The 18,282-nt window shown below is 31.1% G+C and overlaps 1 protein-coding gene across 3 annotated transcripts in view; it reads left to right on the forward strand.

The window, feature by feature from the left end:
* The window catches only part of HERC2 (E3 ubiquitin-protein ligase HERC2), a 276,358-nt gene that overhangs the window by 142,200 nt on the left and 115,876 nt on the right, over positions 1-18,282 (forward strand). For all 3 annotated transcript variants that reach the window (XM_075372110.1, XM_075372111.1, XM_075372112.1), the window contains exons 42-47: positions 3,726-3,852; positions 9,804-10,013; positions 12,210-12,469; positions 13,418-13,631; positions 13,819-13,979; positions 15,220-15,411. In XM_075372110.1, the coding sequence (XP_075228225.1) occupies positions 3,726-3,852; positions 9,804-10,013; positions 12,210-12,469; positions 13,418-13,631; positions 13,819-13,979; positions 15,220-15,411 (1,164 nt within the window). The remainder of the gene's footprint in view (positions 1-3,725; positions 3,853-9,803; positions 10,014-12,209; positions 12,470-13,417; positions 13,632-13,818; positions 13,980-15,219; positions 15,412-18,282) is intronic.

The raw sequence follows: 18,282 nt of genomic DNA on the forward strand, positions 1-18,282 counted from the left end.
TTATAACAATGCAGTAGTGTACATGCTGCATTGTTCATTACTGTATTTTACATCCTTGGTTATCTCATGTATCTCTTTGTCCTCATTTGCAGTTTTAATCATATGCATATCCTTCTGTTACCAAATTAAGTAACAATATATGGTTTACCAGCCTATTTATTTATATACAAGATTCTGTGAAAAATTTTTCTACTCTCCTATTTGACATAAAATTTCTTTGTTTTAATTATAAATATAGGTGATTTTCTCCATCCTTGTTTAAATCTCATTTTCATGCTTAATATTCTTTACTTTTAAATCAAAAGTTAAACATTTGAAAAACTCAGAATTTATCCTGGCACAGGGTAGAACTGTGATACAGTGCTGTGAAGACCACTGTACTGCAGTGGTCCTCACTAATAACATTACTGATAGTCTAAAATGAGTGAATATCACATAGAAAATTCACAAGGATCTATGTATTTAGTTGTGTGTGTGTTTGTTGTGTTTTTTTTTATCTTCTGTCATTTGACTGGTTTGATGCAGCTCTCCAAGATTCCCTATCTAGTGCCAGTCGTTTCATATACCCCCTATGTCCTGTATCCCTAACAATTTGTTTTACATATTCCAAACATTGCCTGCCTGCACAATTTTTCCCTTCTACCTGTCCCTCCAATATTAAAGCAACTACTCCAGGATGCCTTAAGATGTAACATATAAGTCTGTCTCTTCTTTTAACTATATTTTTCCAATTATTTTGCTTCTTTCTTCATCACTTTGCTACAACACGTCTTTATTTGTCACTTTATCTTCCCATTTGATTTTTAACATTCTCCTATAGCACCACATTTCAAAACCTAATCGTTTCTTCTCAGGTACTCCAATCGTCGCAAGTTTCACTTCCATATAAAGCTACGCTCCAAACATATACTTTCAAAAATGTTTTCCTGACGTTTAACGTATTTTTGTTGTAAGCAAATTATATTTCTGACTGAAAGCTTTTTTCCTGTGCTATTGGGCATTTTATATCAATCCTGCTTCGCCCATCTTTAGTAATTCTTCTTCCCAAATAACATAATTCTTCTACCTCCATAATCTTTTCTCTTCCTATTTTTATATTTAGTAGTTCATCTACATTATTTCTACTAAATTTCATTGCTTTTGTTTTGTTCTTGTTTATTTTCATGCAGTAATTCTTGCTTCATGCCATTCATTGTTTCTTCTAAATCTTTTTTACTCTCAGCTTGAATTACTTTATCAGCAAATTATAGCATCTTTATCTTTTCACCTTGCACTGTTACTCCAGATCAAAATTGTTCTTTAACATCTCTAACTGCTAGTTCTATGTAAAGATTAAAAAGTAACAGGGATAGGGCACATCCTTGCCAAACTCCCCTTTTTATTACGGTTTTTTTATTACTCTTTGATTATTACTGTTGTTTGATTCCTGTAAATATTTGCAATTGTTCTTCTATCTCTATACTTGAACCCTAATTTTTAAAAAATTCTAAACATTTTATTCCAGTCTTAAGTTAATAAATGCCTTTTCTAAGCCTGTAAATGCCATTTATGTTGGTTTTGCTTTTTTTAATCTTCCTTGTACTATTAATCTGAGCGCTAAAATTGCTTCTCTCGTCCCTATACTTTTTCTGAAACCAAATTGGTTTTCTCCTAACACTTCTTCCACTCTCCTCTCAATTCTTCAGTACAGAATTCTAGTTAAGGTTTTTAATGCGTGAGTAGTTAAATTAACTAATTGTTCTGTATTCTTCACAATTATCTGCTCCTGCTGTCTTTGGTATCATGACAATAACACTCTTTTTGAAGTCAGACAGAACTTTCCCTTTTTCGTAAACATTACATACCAGTTTACATAATCTATCTATTGCTTCCTCACCTGCACTACGCAGTAATTCTGCTGGTATCTTGTCTATCCCAGGAGTCTTTCTGCTCTTCAAATCTTTTAATGCTCTCTTAAATTCAGATCTCAGTTTACCATCTATATTCAACACATTATTAGATTTTAACTTGTGTATACAAAATTCTCCTTAACTTTACTGTATGCTCTGTCCATTTTACCACTTCACTCCTGAACACTTTTCTTTAATCCACTCTTCTTTTGCTAATTTACACTTCCTGTTTATAGTATTTCTTAATTGCCGATAGTTCCTTTATCTTCTTCATCACTAGCATTCTTATATGTTCTACATTAATTCATCAGTTGCAATATATCCTCTGATATCTAAGGTTTTCTACCAGTTCTCTATGTTCTGCCTAAGTTTGCTTCTGCTGATTAAAAATCTCCTTTTTAACATTCTCCCATTCTTCTATATTTTCTACCTTTTCTTTTTTTCTTAGATCTCTTGTGATGATGTCCTCCTCAAAAATCTTTTTTACCTCCTCTTCCTTAAGCTTCTCTAAATTCCACTGATTCATCTGACACCTTTTCTTCAGGTTTTTAAACCCTAATCTACATTTCATTATCACTAAATTATGATCGCTGTCAGTGTCTGGTACTGGATGTGTTTTGCAGTTAACTAGTTGATATTTCTAAATTTTTGTTTAACCATGATAATCAATCTGATTCCTTGTAGTATTACCTGGCTTTTCCCTGATTTTTAAACTGGCTGTTGGCAATTACTAATTTGTACTTCATGTAAAACTCAATAAAACCCTCTTTCATTTCTTTTGCCCTGCCCATATTCACCCATAATATTTCCTTCCTTGCCTTTTCAATTCTTGCATTCCAGTCTCCAAAATTATTAAATTTTCACCCCCTTTTATGTGTTTAATTGCTTTGTCAATTTCTTCATATACACACCCTACCTCATCATCATCATCATCGTCATCATCATGGGCACTTATAGGCATATAGATGTTAACAATCATTGTCGGCTTAGATTTTGATTTTATCCTTATTACATTGATATTATTGCTAAGCTTTTTGAAATACTCTCTTTCCTATCTTCTTGATCACTATGAAACCTACTCCTCCCTGCCCTTTATTTGATGCCGAGTTAATTATTCTTATCACCTGACCAAAAGTCGTTTTCCTCTTCCCACTGAACCTTGCTAATTCATACTATATCTACATTTAATCTATCCATTTCCCTCTTTAAATTTTCTAACCTACTAACCTGGTTTAGACTTCTAACATTCCACACTCTGACTCATAGAATGTTATTTTTTAATTTTCTTGTTACCCCCTTCCTTAGTTTGAGTCTCCACCCGGAGATTCAAACAAGGGACTTTTTTACCTCAGGAAAACCCCCTCTATTTTTGTTACATAAAAATGCAGAGAGCTACATTTTCTTGGAAAAAAAACTGTAGTTTTCCATTGCTTTCAGCTGTCCAGAAGATTGAGTGATGTTGATGTGGCCATTAAAGTCCTGACCTATGCCCTACTAAAAGAGCTGCTGCCCTCTTTCAGGAATCATTCTTTAGTCTGACTCTCAAAAGATACCTCTCTGATATGGTTGCCTCTTCAGACCAGCTGTTCTGTATCACTGAGCACTCAAGCCCCTCACCATCGGCAAGGTCTCATGATTCATAGAGAGAGATATACCTTATAAACCACCCTTTGCTTGACTTAAATTTATTTTTAATGTGGCATAGGCTGTCAATATATGGTGTTACTAAGAGGTTTTATACAAATCTCAGAGCTCTTGGCCAGGGAAAAAGTTTTATCCTATCATTGAGTACTATGTTAAGAACACAGTTTTGATTTAATTTTATTGGTTTTACAGGTAATTGATAATGAAATAGAAACAGCCAGATTACAAGCTAATGGTATTGCAGCACTTTTGATTGTTGGTGGTATGGATTCACGTGTAAGAATTGGTGGATCTGTTAATCATCAGACTATGGGAGAAGGTATTTATTTAGTATAATTTTTAGACCTTTTTTGTCTTAACAGAAGGCTTAATCAATTTTTTTTTTATTACTGAAACATACTATCGGATTTATTCACTGACAGGTTCGTACCTGTTCCTTAAGCAAGGCAGTAAACTTCACTACCTCATAATTCCTCAGTTCTGGAAAGACCTTGAAAATACCTTCTTAAAAATAAAAAGCTCTGGAGTAAGAATAAATTCCAAAGGTGGAAGTTGTGTTTTAGCAGGCTAATTTCTATAAATTATAAGTATACAGTTTTAACTCTGGGTGTAGTTAATAATTCTAGCTGTTGTCTAGCATTAAAAAGATTGTTAAACAACCCTGGAAGAAGGAATGAAAGAGTATCAAATGAAAATAAATATAGGAAAAACTTAAATAATGGAAATAAATAACAAAGAAGATTTTAGTGTTAAGGACAATTGAAAAAAGAATAGAAAAAGTAAGAAATTACAAATATTTTGAGACTGTGGTGACAGAGGACTGGAAGAGTGCAATGGAAATAAAAGGAAGGACAGCAATGGCAAAAGAAGCCTTTAGTAAGAAGAGAAAGTTACTGTGTAGTAAAAGTTTGGTCTTAGTGTTAAGGAAGAGGTTAGCCAAATGCTGTGTATGGAGTGTCTTGTATGGAAATAAAGCATGGGTAATGTGGAAGAGGGAAAGCTTGAAGTTTGAGGCTTTTAAAATATGGATATGGAAAAATTAAAGATTGATGGATAAAGTGAGGAGTGAGAAAGTAATGAGCAGGATTAAAGAAGAAAGAATACATGGGAAGTGCACAAAAGAAAATGAAACTGTTAAGGAGCTGTGGTTACGGGAACTGGAATCTTGACAACTGCGTTGAAAGGGTCAGTAGAAGAAGAAAAAGCGAGGAAAAAGAAAATTAAGTTAGAGGTTAGGTTAGGATTGGAAACTACAAGGGGATGAAGGAGAAGGCACAGGAATGATGGACAGAAATGGATGGAAATAATGGTGGCATAAGGAACCAGTCAGAACACCAGATGACAATGATGATGGATGTAGTTTTCTGTCAGCTTAGTAACAGTGTAATGTTAGAATTTTTTTACTAATGTCCTTAGCACTTAATTTATATGATAGATGAACACAATAATTTTATTACTTATTATTTATTATGCTCATTTTATTAATGATCTATCCTGACCGATTCCTGTCACAATTAAGCAGAAGTCTCTACCTTTTTTATTGATTGAGCCATTGTTTTATATAGAGAGTCCATTCTGTTTGTAGAATTTTTAATCTTATACAAACTTACTTTTATGTGGTGGCGTATCTTTACTTAATTCTAAAACAAAAAGTAAGAGAAATTCATTCATAGAAATTGCAAAAGCTGATGCTACTTTGTTATGGTCCAATTTGAAGTGATCTGGAATAGTGTTAACAGATAAGAAAAGAAGTTTAATTGGTAATGTAATGCCTGTTAGGAATCTACTGTATTAACTAATACAAACATAAATACTAAATTTGCAAATACTGAAAAATTCAGTATTAATAAAAAAGTATTTTCAATAGGCTGTATGTTTATATACAACAAACTTACCATTACAATAAACTGACCGTGTGAAGATAAATAAAGTTGGTTTAGATGAAATAATCTCAGTTGCTAAATATTTTAGCATGTATTTAAAGTGTATGATATAAACATTTATGAGAAAATTCAAGTTGTTGTTTGTTATTTATAACTCGTCCTACTGAGTAAAAACTTCCATCTCTGTAAAATAGAAATTTTTAAATGGATCTGGAATACTTTTAGATCATCAAATAGTATTAAAAACAGAAACTGAAGCATAATATGATCCTTTCTGATAGGAATAGTATTATGTTATAACAGGTGTTTCAAAAAGGACTCTCGACCCTTTGTTTGAGGATGTGAATTTATTACAAAAATATTAATGTTAATAAAATACTTATACAACAATCTTCAAATTACCTTTAATAACTTTACAATAGATGTTCAAAATAATTTCCTGTGATCCCGATGCAGGTTTGTACATGTTCCATAACATATGCAGCCATTTTTCATAATGTTTACTCATTTGAAATCTCACTTTAATGTTAGCCTTCAATTCATCAAGTATATGAGGATTATTTTTAAAAACTACACTTTTCAAATATCCCAAAGAAAAAAGTCTGCTGGGTAAGATTTGGAGATTTTCGTGGCCACAACCCTTTTGATATCAAATGATAGCCAAAAAATTCCCATAACATATCTAACGGTTCATTAGCAGTATGATATGTTTATTATCCTTCTGGAACCAACATTCTTGTTCGTCAAAATCTAACATGGCAATAAACTGTTCGATTAGGTTACGATAAACCACACCAGCTACAGATTTGTAAAAAATAAAGGCCCTTATTACATGACGCCAGGAGATTACACTCCAAACACCAATTTTACTTGCATGTAATGGTTGTTCAAGAAACATTTGAGAATCTTCAACACTTCATGTTCGACAGTTTTGGGTGTTAATGTAGCCATTCAAGTAAAAACATTCCTCGTCGCTGAAATAAACACACTACAAAATTTCAATATCGTTATCATCAACAAGTGAATGAAGGCAATGACAATGCTGTAAATGTTTGCCGCGGTCTACTTCTTGCGATCTTGAACGATACCAATGCGATAAGCATGCAGTTGTAATTTTTTAATAGTCCTGAAAGCTGTAGATAGTAAAAGCCCAGCCTGTGAAGATAACTTTCTGAGCAATTTTCTGGATGAACGAGTCAAACATTCTTTTACATCCTCCAGAACTTCCACTGCCATGTGCTTTTCTGATCATGTACACTCCCAGACTCACAAAATTTGTTTATCAAATGCAACATTTTTAACTTATTAGAAACTGAGGAATTTAGAAATTTTATCCGAAACTTGTCTTTCACTGTTCGAATGATCTATATGCTATTGCCGAATGGCTTTGACAGCATGTGGCACTTAATAACCTTGTAGTAGCCCTGAAAAGGGTGTTCTTTGTGTTAGCTCTGAGAAGAGCTTTTGGGTCCAGAAGCTGGTCTCTGGCAAAGTCAGGGAGTTGCTGCTTATTTATTGAAATCAGATCGGGCTTCCCCTCAGTGGCAGTTGGGTCCCCTATACAGCGTGGCAGTAGTGGCCCCCAGAGCCCTGCAGTGACAGGTCGGCGTCGGTCGTCTTTCATTGGTGCAGCCAAGGCGATTTTCCCTGAGCGATCCCATGCTGGGCTGGCTCCTGCTGGTGAGTCCACCAGCCAGGGCGATTAAAGCCCGGCAAGCTGGACTGGAAAGGTAGCATCCGCATCCAGTGGCTCCGTCGGCAGGCTGGCCAGGCCTGCTGCTCTGGTGGGAATGTTGGCATTTGTCAGAAGGTCCCACGTTGAGATGGCCAGGGAACTTCTTCTGTCTTCTTCCATCTTCTTCTTCTTGGCCTTCTCCAGGTGGTGGTTGATGATGAATTAAAAATTCATGCCTCCACCTGAGAGTGGTAGGGGCACAGCGTCCCTGTGGTGAGAGAACTGCATGGCGGGAGTGACACTTGTACCACCACGTACGTATATTGTGCTCCAGCTAACATCTGAGCTGCTATCATTGTCGTTCGCCAATATTAAATTAGGCATATATGTGGTAAAAACGCGCAATAAGTCTCAATAATAAACACTTGTTTGTCTTTGGAAAATGACTTAGTTAACACAATAGAGACGAATTTATACTGGTATAGCCACTAGTACATAACAAGGACATTTCAACTTCATCTTCTGTCTAGTGCGATCTAGAAATAGTCTAACTTCTTCCAGTGTGGCAGATATATTTTGATATTTTGATTTTTAACATCATTTTATTAAATTATAGCATACTATTATTTTTTCATTTTTACTTTTTAATGTATACATTCTGGTCTTCAGGATCATGAGCAACACTATGGTAATGAATTATTAGTAAAGTGCGGTTCCTCCTGCCCATGTTTGGATCATTTTATTCATTCATTCTAAGAATATTTATTTAATTTTCTAAGAATATGCCTGCCTGTTTATTTTTATCTCAGGCAATTATGTATAAATTATTTTGATTACTGGTTGCTTGGCTGATTAATCGTTCTTCTTCCCGCTGGCAAGAGAACCAGGCAAGAGACTTCACCACACATTGGTCAAGCCAAGAAGGTCTGGGGCAAAAGAAAAAAAATGTGCAGAGGTTGCTACCAAAATGTAAAGGAAACAATGACTAGCAAAGAAGCAGGTAGAAAAGCATGTAAAGTTATTTCTCAATCTTAAAAATGTTTGCTGGAAAACCGGGATATTGTTTGGAGTATTTTAATTCATGTCATTCAACAATTTTAGCCAAAAAAAAATAAATGTTTATTACTCATTGCTTATTGTGTTTTTTAGGATTATATTGTGTGAGTGTTATAGTAACTATTTTTCTTCATTATTAATTGATGCTAATCTGATTTCTGGAGTAAAATAATAATTTCATATCTTTCTTTAATAAAAAAAAAACTCTGAAAAGCTCAAGTATTTTTTTCTATTGCTTATTGTTTATTTTTTATTTTTCTATGTTATTTTATATCTGTTATATATTATTTTTATTTTAGGATGATTACATACAGTATTGTTAGCTTTTACAATAATTTTATTGTGATATAAAACTAGTTTTCATTTATACTGCATTTTTCGTTTTATTCCTGCATTAACAAATATTTCATTGTATTTTTTTTCATAATTGTAACTACAAAAAAAAGTTTTATTAAAATAAAACCCAATAAAATTAAAAAATTGGTACACAAATATTGAAGTAGAATGCTAGCAGTCATAAAAATTGAATTTCATCACAACACACTTAAGAAATTAACTACTCCTCAACAATACAGCACTGGTCCTCCATGTGAGTAAAAATTGAACAGCTTTTATTGTGTCCCAACTCAAGGATTAAGAACGACACAAACATAACATTTTCCAAACATAAGCAATTATTTGGATGCACTTTTTAGTGCATCATGATCCAACAGATGGCACCATTAATAATGATTTTATTCTGGGTGCTGGAGACTGGAGCTACACTGATACGATAGTGCTGTTCTTCTCACCAGAGAGAGGAAATGCAGACAAGTGAAGTCAGGAGATCTTGCCACTGCATTTAACATTGTTGCTTCCAGCTCTTGGGGACCAGAATAGCACCTAGCATGTTAAGAAGGAGGGGTACAGTATTGCAGTTTATACATTGTAGTAATATGAAATGGACTAGAAAAGAGAATGTAACTTACCAGGTTGGTCTAGTGGTAAATGCGTCTTCCCAAATCAGCTGATTTGGAAGTCGAGAGATCCAGCGTTCAAGTCCTAGTAAAGGCAGTTAATTTTATACAGATTTGAATACTAGATCATAGATACTGGTGTTCTTTGGTGGTTGGGTTTCAATTAACCACACATCTCAGGAATGGTCGAACTGAGACTGTACAAGACTACACTTCATTTACACTCTTACATATCCTCATTCATCCTCTGAAGTAATATCTGAACGGTAATTCCCAGAGGCTAAACAGGAAAAAGGAAAAAATAAGAGAGCATGTGTTAGAATAAATATGTAAAAACAAAAGAGAGATTTGATTATGTGTTCTCATACAGTTCTTTTCCATTGATAACTTAGAAATATCACTATGGAAGCAATCTTCACATTTAGCCACAATCGCTGGGATGTTTCCACTTTCATTACATTCATTTACAAACATTAATCATCTGTTTAGAATAGAGAAGTGAATGTTGTTCTTTTTTGGGCATAAATGATTATTGTCGTCTATACTGCAATAATATGCTTTTTAATTTATATTCCTTCCTCATTCTTAGCATTTCTCAGGATTCTTAATTCATAATTGAGTATTTTTTACACATATATAGATTTGTTACCTAATGTGGTAGTTAAAAATATAAAATGAGATATGATAAATTTGTTTTTAGGTACTGTTTGTAGAATCAGTCAGCATGGAAAATTGGTCGTTCAGTTTGGAGGAGTTGAGACAACAACTAAACTTCCATTACATTATGTACAACCGATTCCTACTACACCATTTTCTCTTGATAAAATGCCACTAACTGAACCTCTATTGGATACATGGGCTACGCTTCTTTCTTTAACTACTGTCAGCCATTCTTTTAAAACTGTACCAGGTATTGTGAAATTGATTGTCTTTGTATATTTGTATTTCTATTAAAACTGTTTTAAAAAATGTAGTCTTTCTAGGTACCTAAAAAAATAATATAATGCTGTAAAAATAAAACAAAATATATTCAAGTCAACACCATGTTTTTAGGCAATACATCAAAGTCTTTTTAAACCTTGATCATTGAATTATCAATTAATGTTGTTTCTCATTCATTAACTGTATATTATAATGTATTTTCTTCACTGCTTCCTCTGGGCTTGTTATTTTCTTTTCTTATGTGAATATTAGTGTTATAAATTATTTACTATCAGAACCCTAATACATTAAAAGTTTTAGAAAATTTAATGTAACAATTGTTACTAACAATGTTAACAATGTTACTAAATCTACAAATCTTTTAAACTTTGAAACCTAGATTATTGTACTTAAGAGTGCTATAGATACCTAGGGATTTTGGAGCTAATCAAAAGAAATTTTATAAACATTAAACAATCTAGATTTTCTTCTGTTCAGAAGAAAATTTATATCTTATTTGAAAATGCATAAAATACAATTTATTTTAATATACATGAATATTTATCTATTATGACAAGTATAAATAAATTTATGGTATAACAAAAAAGTTTCATTAATTTATATTTATGTTTTACAATCATGTTTTTTAAAATTCTTGTTTAGATGTCATATGATTTTGATAAAATGTATATTATAAAGACATATTGCTTTGAAACCTGTGTTCCAGCATCATAGATGTCAAAATTATTATTATTGAGGTCATCTTATCTTTACACCAATATGAACAAATCTAGTATCCACTGCGTAGTAGAACATTATAAAGATGGTATTGTTAGTGAATCCTTTAAAAATGACAATAAGTTCATTTCTAGCTGTCATTGTTTTATACTTAAGGTTGCATCATACAATTAAAGGTTGATATACAATGGATTAAATAATTTAATTGTCATCTAATAAAATGCCTTTATTATTTTTGTTTGTACTAGTTTTGTTATTTCAGTTTTTTTTTATAGAATTAGTGTTAGATGGTTAGAAACTATACAATTTTTGTAAAATTGACTAGTAAACAGTTCTACAGAGCTGAATATTAAGGATATTCTGATTGTATTTTAATACAGAATTAGATAACATATCTGAAAGGTATGCTCAGGCTTCTGTGATGTGTATATTTTATTCACTTGGATGTGTGCATATTTATTCAGTTGGGCTTTGGTTTCAAAACATTAACTTTCTCTTAATATCTCATGAATATAATCTATTTTTACAATATATTTGAAAGTAATGAAAAAGTAGTGAAACTAGAAAAATGTTGACAGCTCATTTTTTATGTTGTTTTTTGTTGGTAAGTTTTAAAATCAAAACAGATATGATAAACATCCATTCAGAAGAGATTTAGAAATTATGATAGTGGCCAAAATGACAGTGGCATGATGATGTCATGATACAATGTTTTTCATTTTTTTTTATTTATATTATGATCAGAGGGAGATTGTTTGTTGTAGATTGATTAATTCATTCCACTACCCTCCTTCTTTCCTAATCTCTTAACCCATTTTCCTTGAATGGGTAAGTTCGCTGAGAATTATGTTGGCTGCTTTGTTGGATTCATCTGTGAAACACCACATGCCGACAATTTCTAATGACATTAACATTCTTTATTGGGAATAAGTGATGTGGCAATTCTGCTTATGGGACTGACTGTTCATGAGCTCTATTTCCTGTCTGGAGCTGCACAAAATGTCCCGTGGGTATAATTGTATATTTCTACCATCCTGGATCTGTTTCTCCAAAAATCTCAAGTCGTTACGTTATTCCACTGATTTTCTGTATTATGTTTTGTAACAAACAAAAAAGGAATAAAAGTTGTATTCCGCATAGAAGAATAAAAGTTAGCAATCTAATGAAAGAAAAAATGGGATATCTGATTATTTTCATATAATTAAAACAAATTTTAATTTAGAGTTTGCAACTATAATATGGGATTGTGTGGCTTTGACAGTTTACTTAATTATAATGTATATCTCAGTTTCATTTTCAAATTGAGTACCAATAATGATTTCATTAATTGTATAAACTATTTATCATTTTGTTCAGTTATTAGCTTTATGTTTGATATATTGTGATATTATTATATTGTGTAATAAACCATTTATTTTACTTTGCCATTATTTTACTTTTTTTTTAGGTACAATAAATGTGCCATTATTAAGAAACCAACAACAGTTATTAGCTGGAATAAAAGCTTGTTGTGTATTAATACAGTATCAGAGTAGACTTCGTCGTGTTTTGAGACGTCCAACACTGGCACCACATATGTCTCTTGAAGCACTTAATGATTGTGATGATTTAGAAACTGATACTCATTCATTACTTTTACATCAACTTATTGCTAATGCAGTTCAACCATCACCTCTTAAATCTGAATATACTAGAGGTGAACTTGAGGTAATTGTTTATTGTGACTAAAAATTTAGTAGATTAGAGTTGACGTTAAGTAATCTTATCATTTTTATTTTAAAACTTGATTTTCCTTTTTCTGCAGTTTTTTTTTTTAACTAAACTGATGTAGAATTTTAATTATTAATTAACAATTTTATGTCCTGAATGATGTACTTTTTCACTACTCGATTCTTTTAATTCTTTAGGTACTTCTCTATACAATCCTTCCATTTCTCTTTGTTCTTTTCTTTTTTCTTAATTCTTAAAATAACATTTTTTTCATCACTCAATTACCATATAGTTTTCATCCATTCTCTTGTCATAGCCATGCCACTGTATTTATTTTCTGTGAATCTTTATGTTAAACTTATACACCTATTTCAACATTCTCATTTCTTTCACTTTTCAGGTTTTGTTTCATTTGATTTCTAAACTCGTCGCTGTTCTCGTCATATATTTTCTTATAATTACAGTATTTATTTTTGTTCTTGGATTATTGCAAACATTGTTAAGTGATCTAATAAATACAATCATATTACTGGATTTATATTGTAAGTTGTGAGATTCTCAATAACAGTACATATCTTAAATGATTATTGTAAATAAGAGCAATGCAGACTTCTTTTTACCAGTGCAAGGTGCATATGAGTCCCACTCCACTGATATGGTAAGATGACTTTTAACCCCCCTTCTTATGGTATACTACATTTTAAAACATAAGTAACTTTCCAGATAGACTTCATATTTAAACAAATATTACAGAAATGGTGTCAGTTGTAGTATAAAATGAAAGTTTTATTAATATGAGTGAAACTCATGTTATACCCCGTAATCGTATTATTCTTCCAATAAATTTGATGTAAAACACTGTAAAAAGTCTAATAGATGATTTAAATTTAAAAGTTTGTTACTGAAACTTTGATATTAAAGTACATTTCAATTTTTTAATTACAGGAAGCTGCTATAAGTGTCAGCCAGTATCTTGCTGCACAAGTAAAGCAAAAGGTTACTGAGCACCCAGTTCAATCAGTTAGTGATAATACCAACAACCGTAATGCAAAATCAAAACGAAGTTGTAACTTGCCTTCTCCTACTACACCTCTAGTCGCTCAGTTAACAGAAATGGGTTTTGCTCGACGTACAGTTGAAGCTGCCATTAAAATTTTAGGTATTTATTTTTAGTGTAACAGTTTGTTGAAATTATATATATAGTATAAGTAATAATGAAATATATTGGAAGTTGTATAATTTTACTTGTAATAAATTATTGATGATTCTTATTCATATTATTTTATAAGTGAATGTTTTCTTTATAAATATAAAGGTATTATTAACTTACTCAATTTCATATTTAGGTGATACATCAGAGACAACACCAACTGCAGAACGTCTTGTCGCTTGGTTATTGGAACATCCAGATGAGTGTCTATCTGATTCTGGATCAATATCATCATTTGATGGCCTTTCGGATAAGGATTCTATTTCTGATGATATGAACACTTCTTATACAGAAGAGGTAATATTAGTTGTCAGTGAAATTAGAAGTTAAGTGAAATTGAAAGGAATCTAAAGATCACAATATGAGATTTCTTTTGTTTATTAAGAAAATGATTGGGCACAAAGATAACTGAAAATGTTTTAAAATAAACTTTTAAAAACATTTTATTATAAAATATGGTTCGATTTGAAATTACAGAAGTTTATATACGTTGTTGCCAAACTCGGCTTCAGTGGCTTGTGGCACCTTAGATTATACTGATTCCATCAGCTGCTAAGGTCATTACAATTGTTTTCTGGGGTACACATGGTATAATATTGATCGATTACTTACAGAAGGGAAAACATCACAGGAGAGTGTCATGCCTCATAATTACAGAAATTTAATGTGGTACTGAAGAAAAAGCGGTTTCATTTAGCAAGAAAAAAGTGCTTGTTCACCACAACAATGTGCCAGTTCATTCATCTGTGATTTCACTTACTACATTAGCAAAATTGCATTATGAACTATTCCCTCATCCAACTTATTCTCCAAATTTAGTTTAGCCTCTTGTAATTTTTGTTTCCAAGCCTAAAGAAGTGGCTTGTTAGAAAGATTTTCATCAAATGAGCAAGTTATTGCTGAAATGAATGACTATTTTGGAGAGTTCAACAAATTTTACTTTTTGGAACATATAAGAAAGTTAGAAAATTTCTGCAGTAAGTTTATCGAACTAAAAGCAGATTATTTTGAAAAATAAATTGAATTTTTGTAAAAAAAAAGTCTCTATTTTAAAGTCACTATTTTTCAAACCACCCTGTATATAATTTACCATTCCTCCTTCAGGTTTTCTTTATTAATAAAAATTTGGTTATAATTAATAAAATGTATTAATTGAAACTCACAAGAATAATGCAAAAATGATAAAGATTAACATGGAGTTTTTTTTAACATATTAGTTTTTTTTTTAATTTATTTAAGTATTTTTTTATTTTTTTTAATTTTTATGTTAGTTAATCATGTATTTTTGTTTTTTTTTAATATTTTTAATTTTTTTCCAGGTGATGATAACATAAAACGTTTTTTACCCTCCCCCCAAAAAAAAACCTGGTGTAAAACTTGCTTTTAAGTTGTTGTAAGATGTAACTCTTCTAAGAGACTTATTCTGTAGTTTTCAACTTTATTATAATTAATACAATAATGTTTTCATAGTAATTCAAGAATATTTTTTAATTGCCAAAGGTAAATATGCTTGCTGATATTGATAATTCTGTTTCAGACCAGTTCTCCATCTCATTACAATAAGCGAGCAGATTTTCTAACGAATGATGAATATGCTGTTTATGTTCGTGATAATGTTGTACCTGGTATGATGGTTCGTTGTTGTAAAACGTATGAGGAGATATCTGAAGGAGAGATTGGACGAGTGTTAAAAGTTGATCATGAAGGATTACATGATTTGAATCTTCAGGTAATATATTACTGCATATAATGACAATATAATAGATATATGATGTGCTTATTCTTGTTTATTTATGGAGCAATGATCATAGAATAATTCAAGCGAGGATTTTAATGTAATTTAGTAAAATAGGATTAATTTGAAATAATGCCAGGTTTGTACAAAGAGTTACATTCTTATTAAACATTTTATCTGTACGGTATTCAATTAGCTTATAGAATGAACAAATGTTGTGTTTTTGTGAGTGAGTTTGTTATGATTCTGTTTAGTCACATCCTCTGAATCAGTGCCGAATCACAATGGGGCCATATCTATATACTACACTATAATCATTACTCATGCATTAGTCACTGTTTAATTAGTCATATAGTAGTCTCGTAATCAAATGTTTACATAATTTTATATCTTCTGAGTTCTATATAAACCCTTGATCCTTTCATATGATCACTCTTTTGTTCTTACGTACATTTTCTTTCTCTAAAAGTTAATAAATGCAATTTTTTTTATGTTTACGGAACATGAGTATAGTGTATTCCTAGATTTGGGTCATATGACGAGTTATATCATTATTTTGACTCCATGTCTGATACTGATTCAGCCGATATAGTGCACAAATTATTGATATCCTCTCTGAAAAAAGAGCAATGAGAAAAGGCCTTAAATTGTGCGGAAAACACATAATTTTAAATTCTTATAAAAGTAAATTGCAGAGTAATCCAACGGCATTGATTTCGGATATTGTTCATAAAACTGCTAACATAAATCAAAGTTGTGCTGCTTCAATGTATTATGTCATTCTCAAGTATAAATCTACTAAGAATTACAGTCTCCAAAAAAACAAAACCCTACAGGTCAATTGAAGAAAAAGTTGACAATTTTGATAAAAACGTGATTTGTAAGTACCTGAATTTTATTTTCTAAACGTACTGTCTGCAATAGACATTGCAAGTTGTAAATGATGATAATGATCTACCATATTTTTGAAGAACAACTTTTTACAAATTATTAAAAAATAAAAATTTTAAATACGAAAAACAAGGCCAGGAAAGTATTTTACTTGACAGTGATATCATTATATGGCAAATACATTACCCCACTGAAATAAAGAAATGAGGCAAGAAGGCCGTAGAGTATATTATATGGATGAAACTTGGGTCAACGAAAGCCATACGAAAAGTTTCGTTTGGAAAGATAAAGCTGTGAATTCGTCAAAAGAAGCTGTATGCCTTATCAACTGGTCAACTGATAATAAAACTCCATCCGGTAGAAGTAGGCATTTCATAATTAGGCATATTGGCAGTGACACTGGGTTTGTCAATGATGGTCTCTGGATTTCTGAATCTAAATCTACCAGGAGACCGTAACAAGATGAACAGTCTTTGAAGAAATGGCTTGCGATTTGTTAGCTCTTCTGGAAGATAATGTAGTCAATTCTCTTAGACAACGCCCCTTAACATTTATGTAAAAAGAAGAAAATTCCAGCCATATCTAGGAAAAAGAATGACATCAAAATGTGGTACAGTTCAATAGAAGTTGAGTTTTATTTTTGAAGAGAATGAACTTAAGGTCCAATTATTGCAAAGATTTTCACCTATTAAAAGTAATTTTAGTGTGTATAAAATTGATGGGTTAGCAAGATCTAGTGGTCAAACCATGCTTCAATTAGCGCCCTATCATTATGAACTCAACCCAGTTGAGTTAATTTAGGGATAAATCAAAAGTTACATTGCATTAGAAAATACTACTTTTAAAATATTTGATGTTAAAAATTTATGCTTAAAAGCCATCGATAAAACAGATCAGCATGAATAGAAAAAACTGTATAAAACATATAATGGATACTGTTGAACCAAATTATTGGGAATTGGTTATAATAAAAAAACAGAATTAGGCCTCTCATTGTATTTCTTAATACTAACACCACCACGGATTTCTTGCAATCAGATAACGAAAACTGAATTGAATTTATTATTTATTATTATAGAAATTTAATCTAAAATGTTAGTGAACGTTTGCTATTAGTGGACAATTGACAATTTCATAACTTAAAAAACTTAAGAACATCAGATGTGCCCAACAAGGTAAAAAATATTTATTGATCATTTAACATCTTAATTTATTTAAATTTAAAATATATGTATAATTTTTATAAAATATAATAGTGTGTGATTACTGACTATTAACGTCACTTAGTTTCATTTATATGAATCAGGATTTACAGGAGATGCTTGTGAATTGGCCGCCTGAACACTCGTATGTGCAGTCTGTTTATTTGAACTCTATAAGCTAACTGAATGTTATAGAAAATGATATAGAGTTTTATTTTTACCGAAAGTTATATTTTTTTTTAAGAGTTAAAAATTTTATCAATTTTTCCCTTAGAGTTGAACAAATAATTCATTATAATTAATTTACAATCTTATATATTTGCTTATTTATTAATGAATGGATACATAACCAATAGTTGATGTTTTTAATTGGAGCAATTAGACTTGAGTTGTTAGATATGTTAAGTCCTTATTAAAGTGGTAATATCCTCTAAAATGTTTTGTTTGAATCCTGGTTAGACATATCTCTTTTTTCATGTTATAAAAATTTCCATGTTGTATTTCCTTTATTGAGCTATAAGGTTATTGGTAATTTAATCATCTAAAAGAAAAAAATCTCTTGAAAGATTGTTAGAACTTGTTTTCTTGTTAGCAATTTCTTTTCTTTTTTTATTTGTACTTATAAGTAATATTTGTATGATTATATTTTACATAATTATTAAAAATGATCTATAACACAGTATATTATTTGTATGATAATAAATATATATTATCCAATATTTTATAGATGATATGGAATTTTTTTATTATTTTTTAATATGAGTAATAAATA

This window comes from Lycorma delicatula, chromosome 7, assembly GCF_047948215.1.
Source record: "Lycorma delicatula isolate Av1 chromosome 7, ASM4794821v1, whole genome shotgun sequence".
Lineage (NCBI taxonomy): Eukaryota > Metazoa > Arthropoda > Insecta > Hemiptera > Fulgoridae > Lycorma > Lycorma delicatula.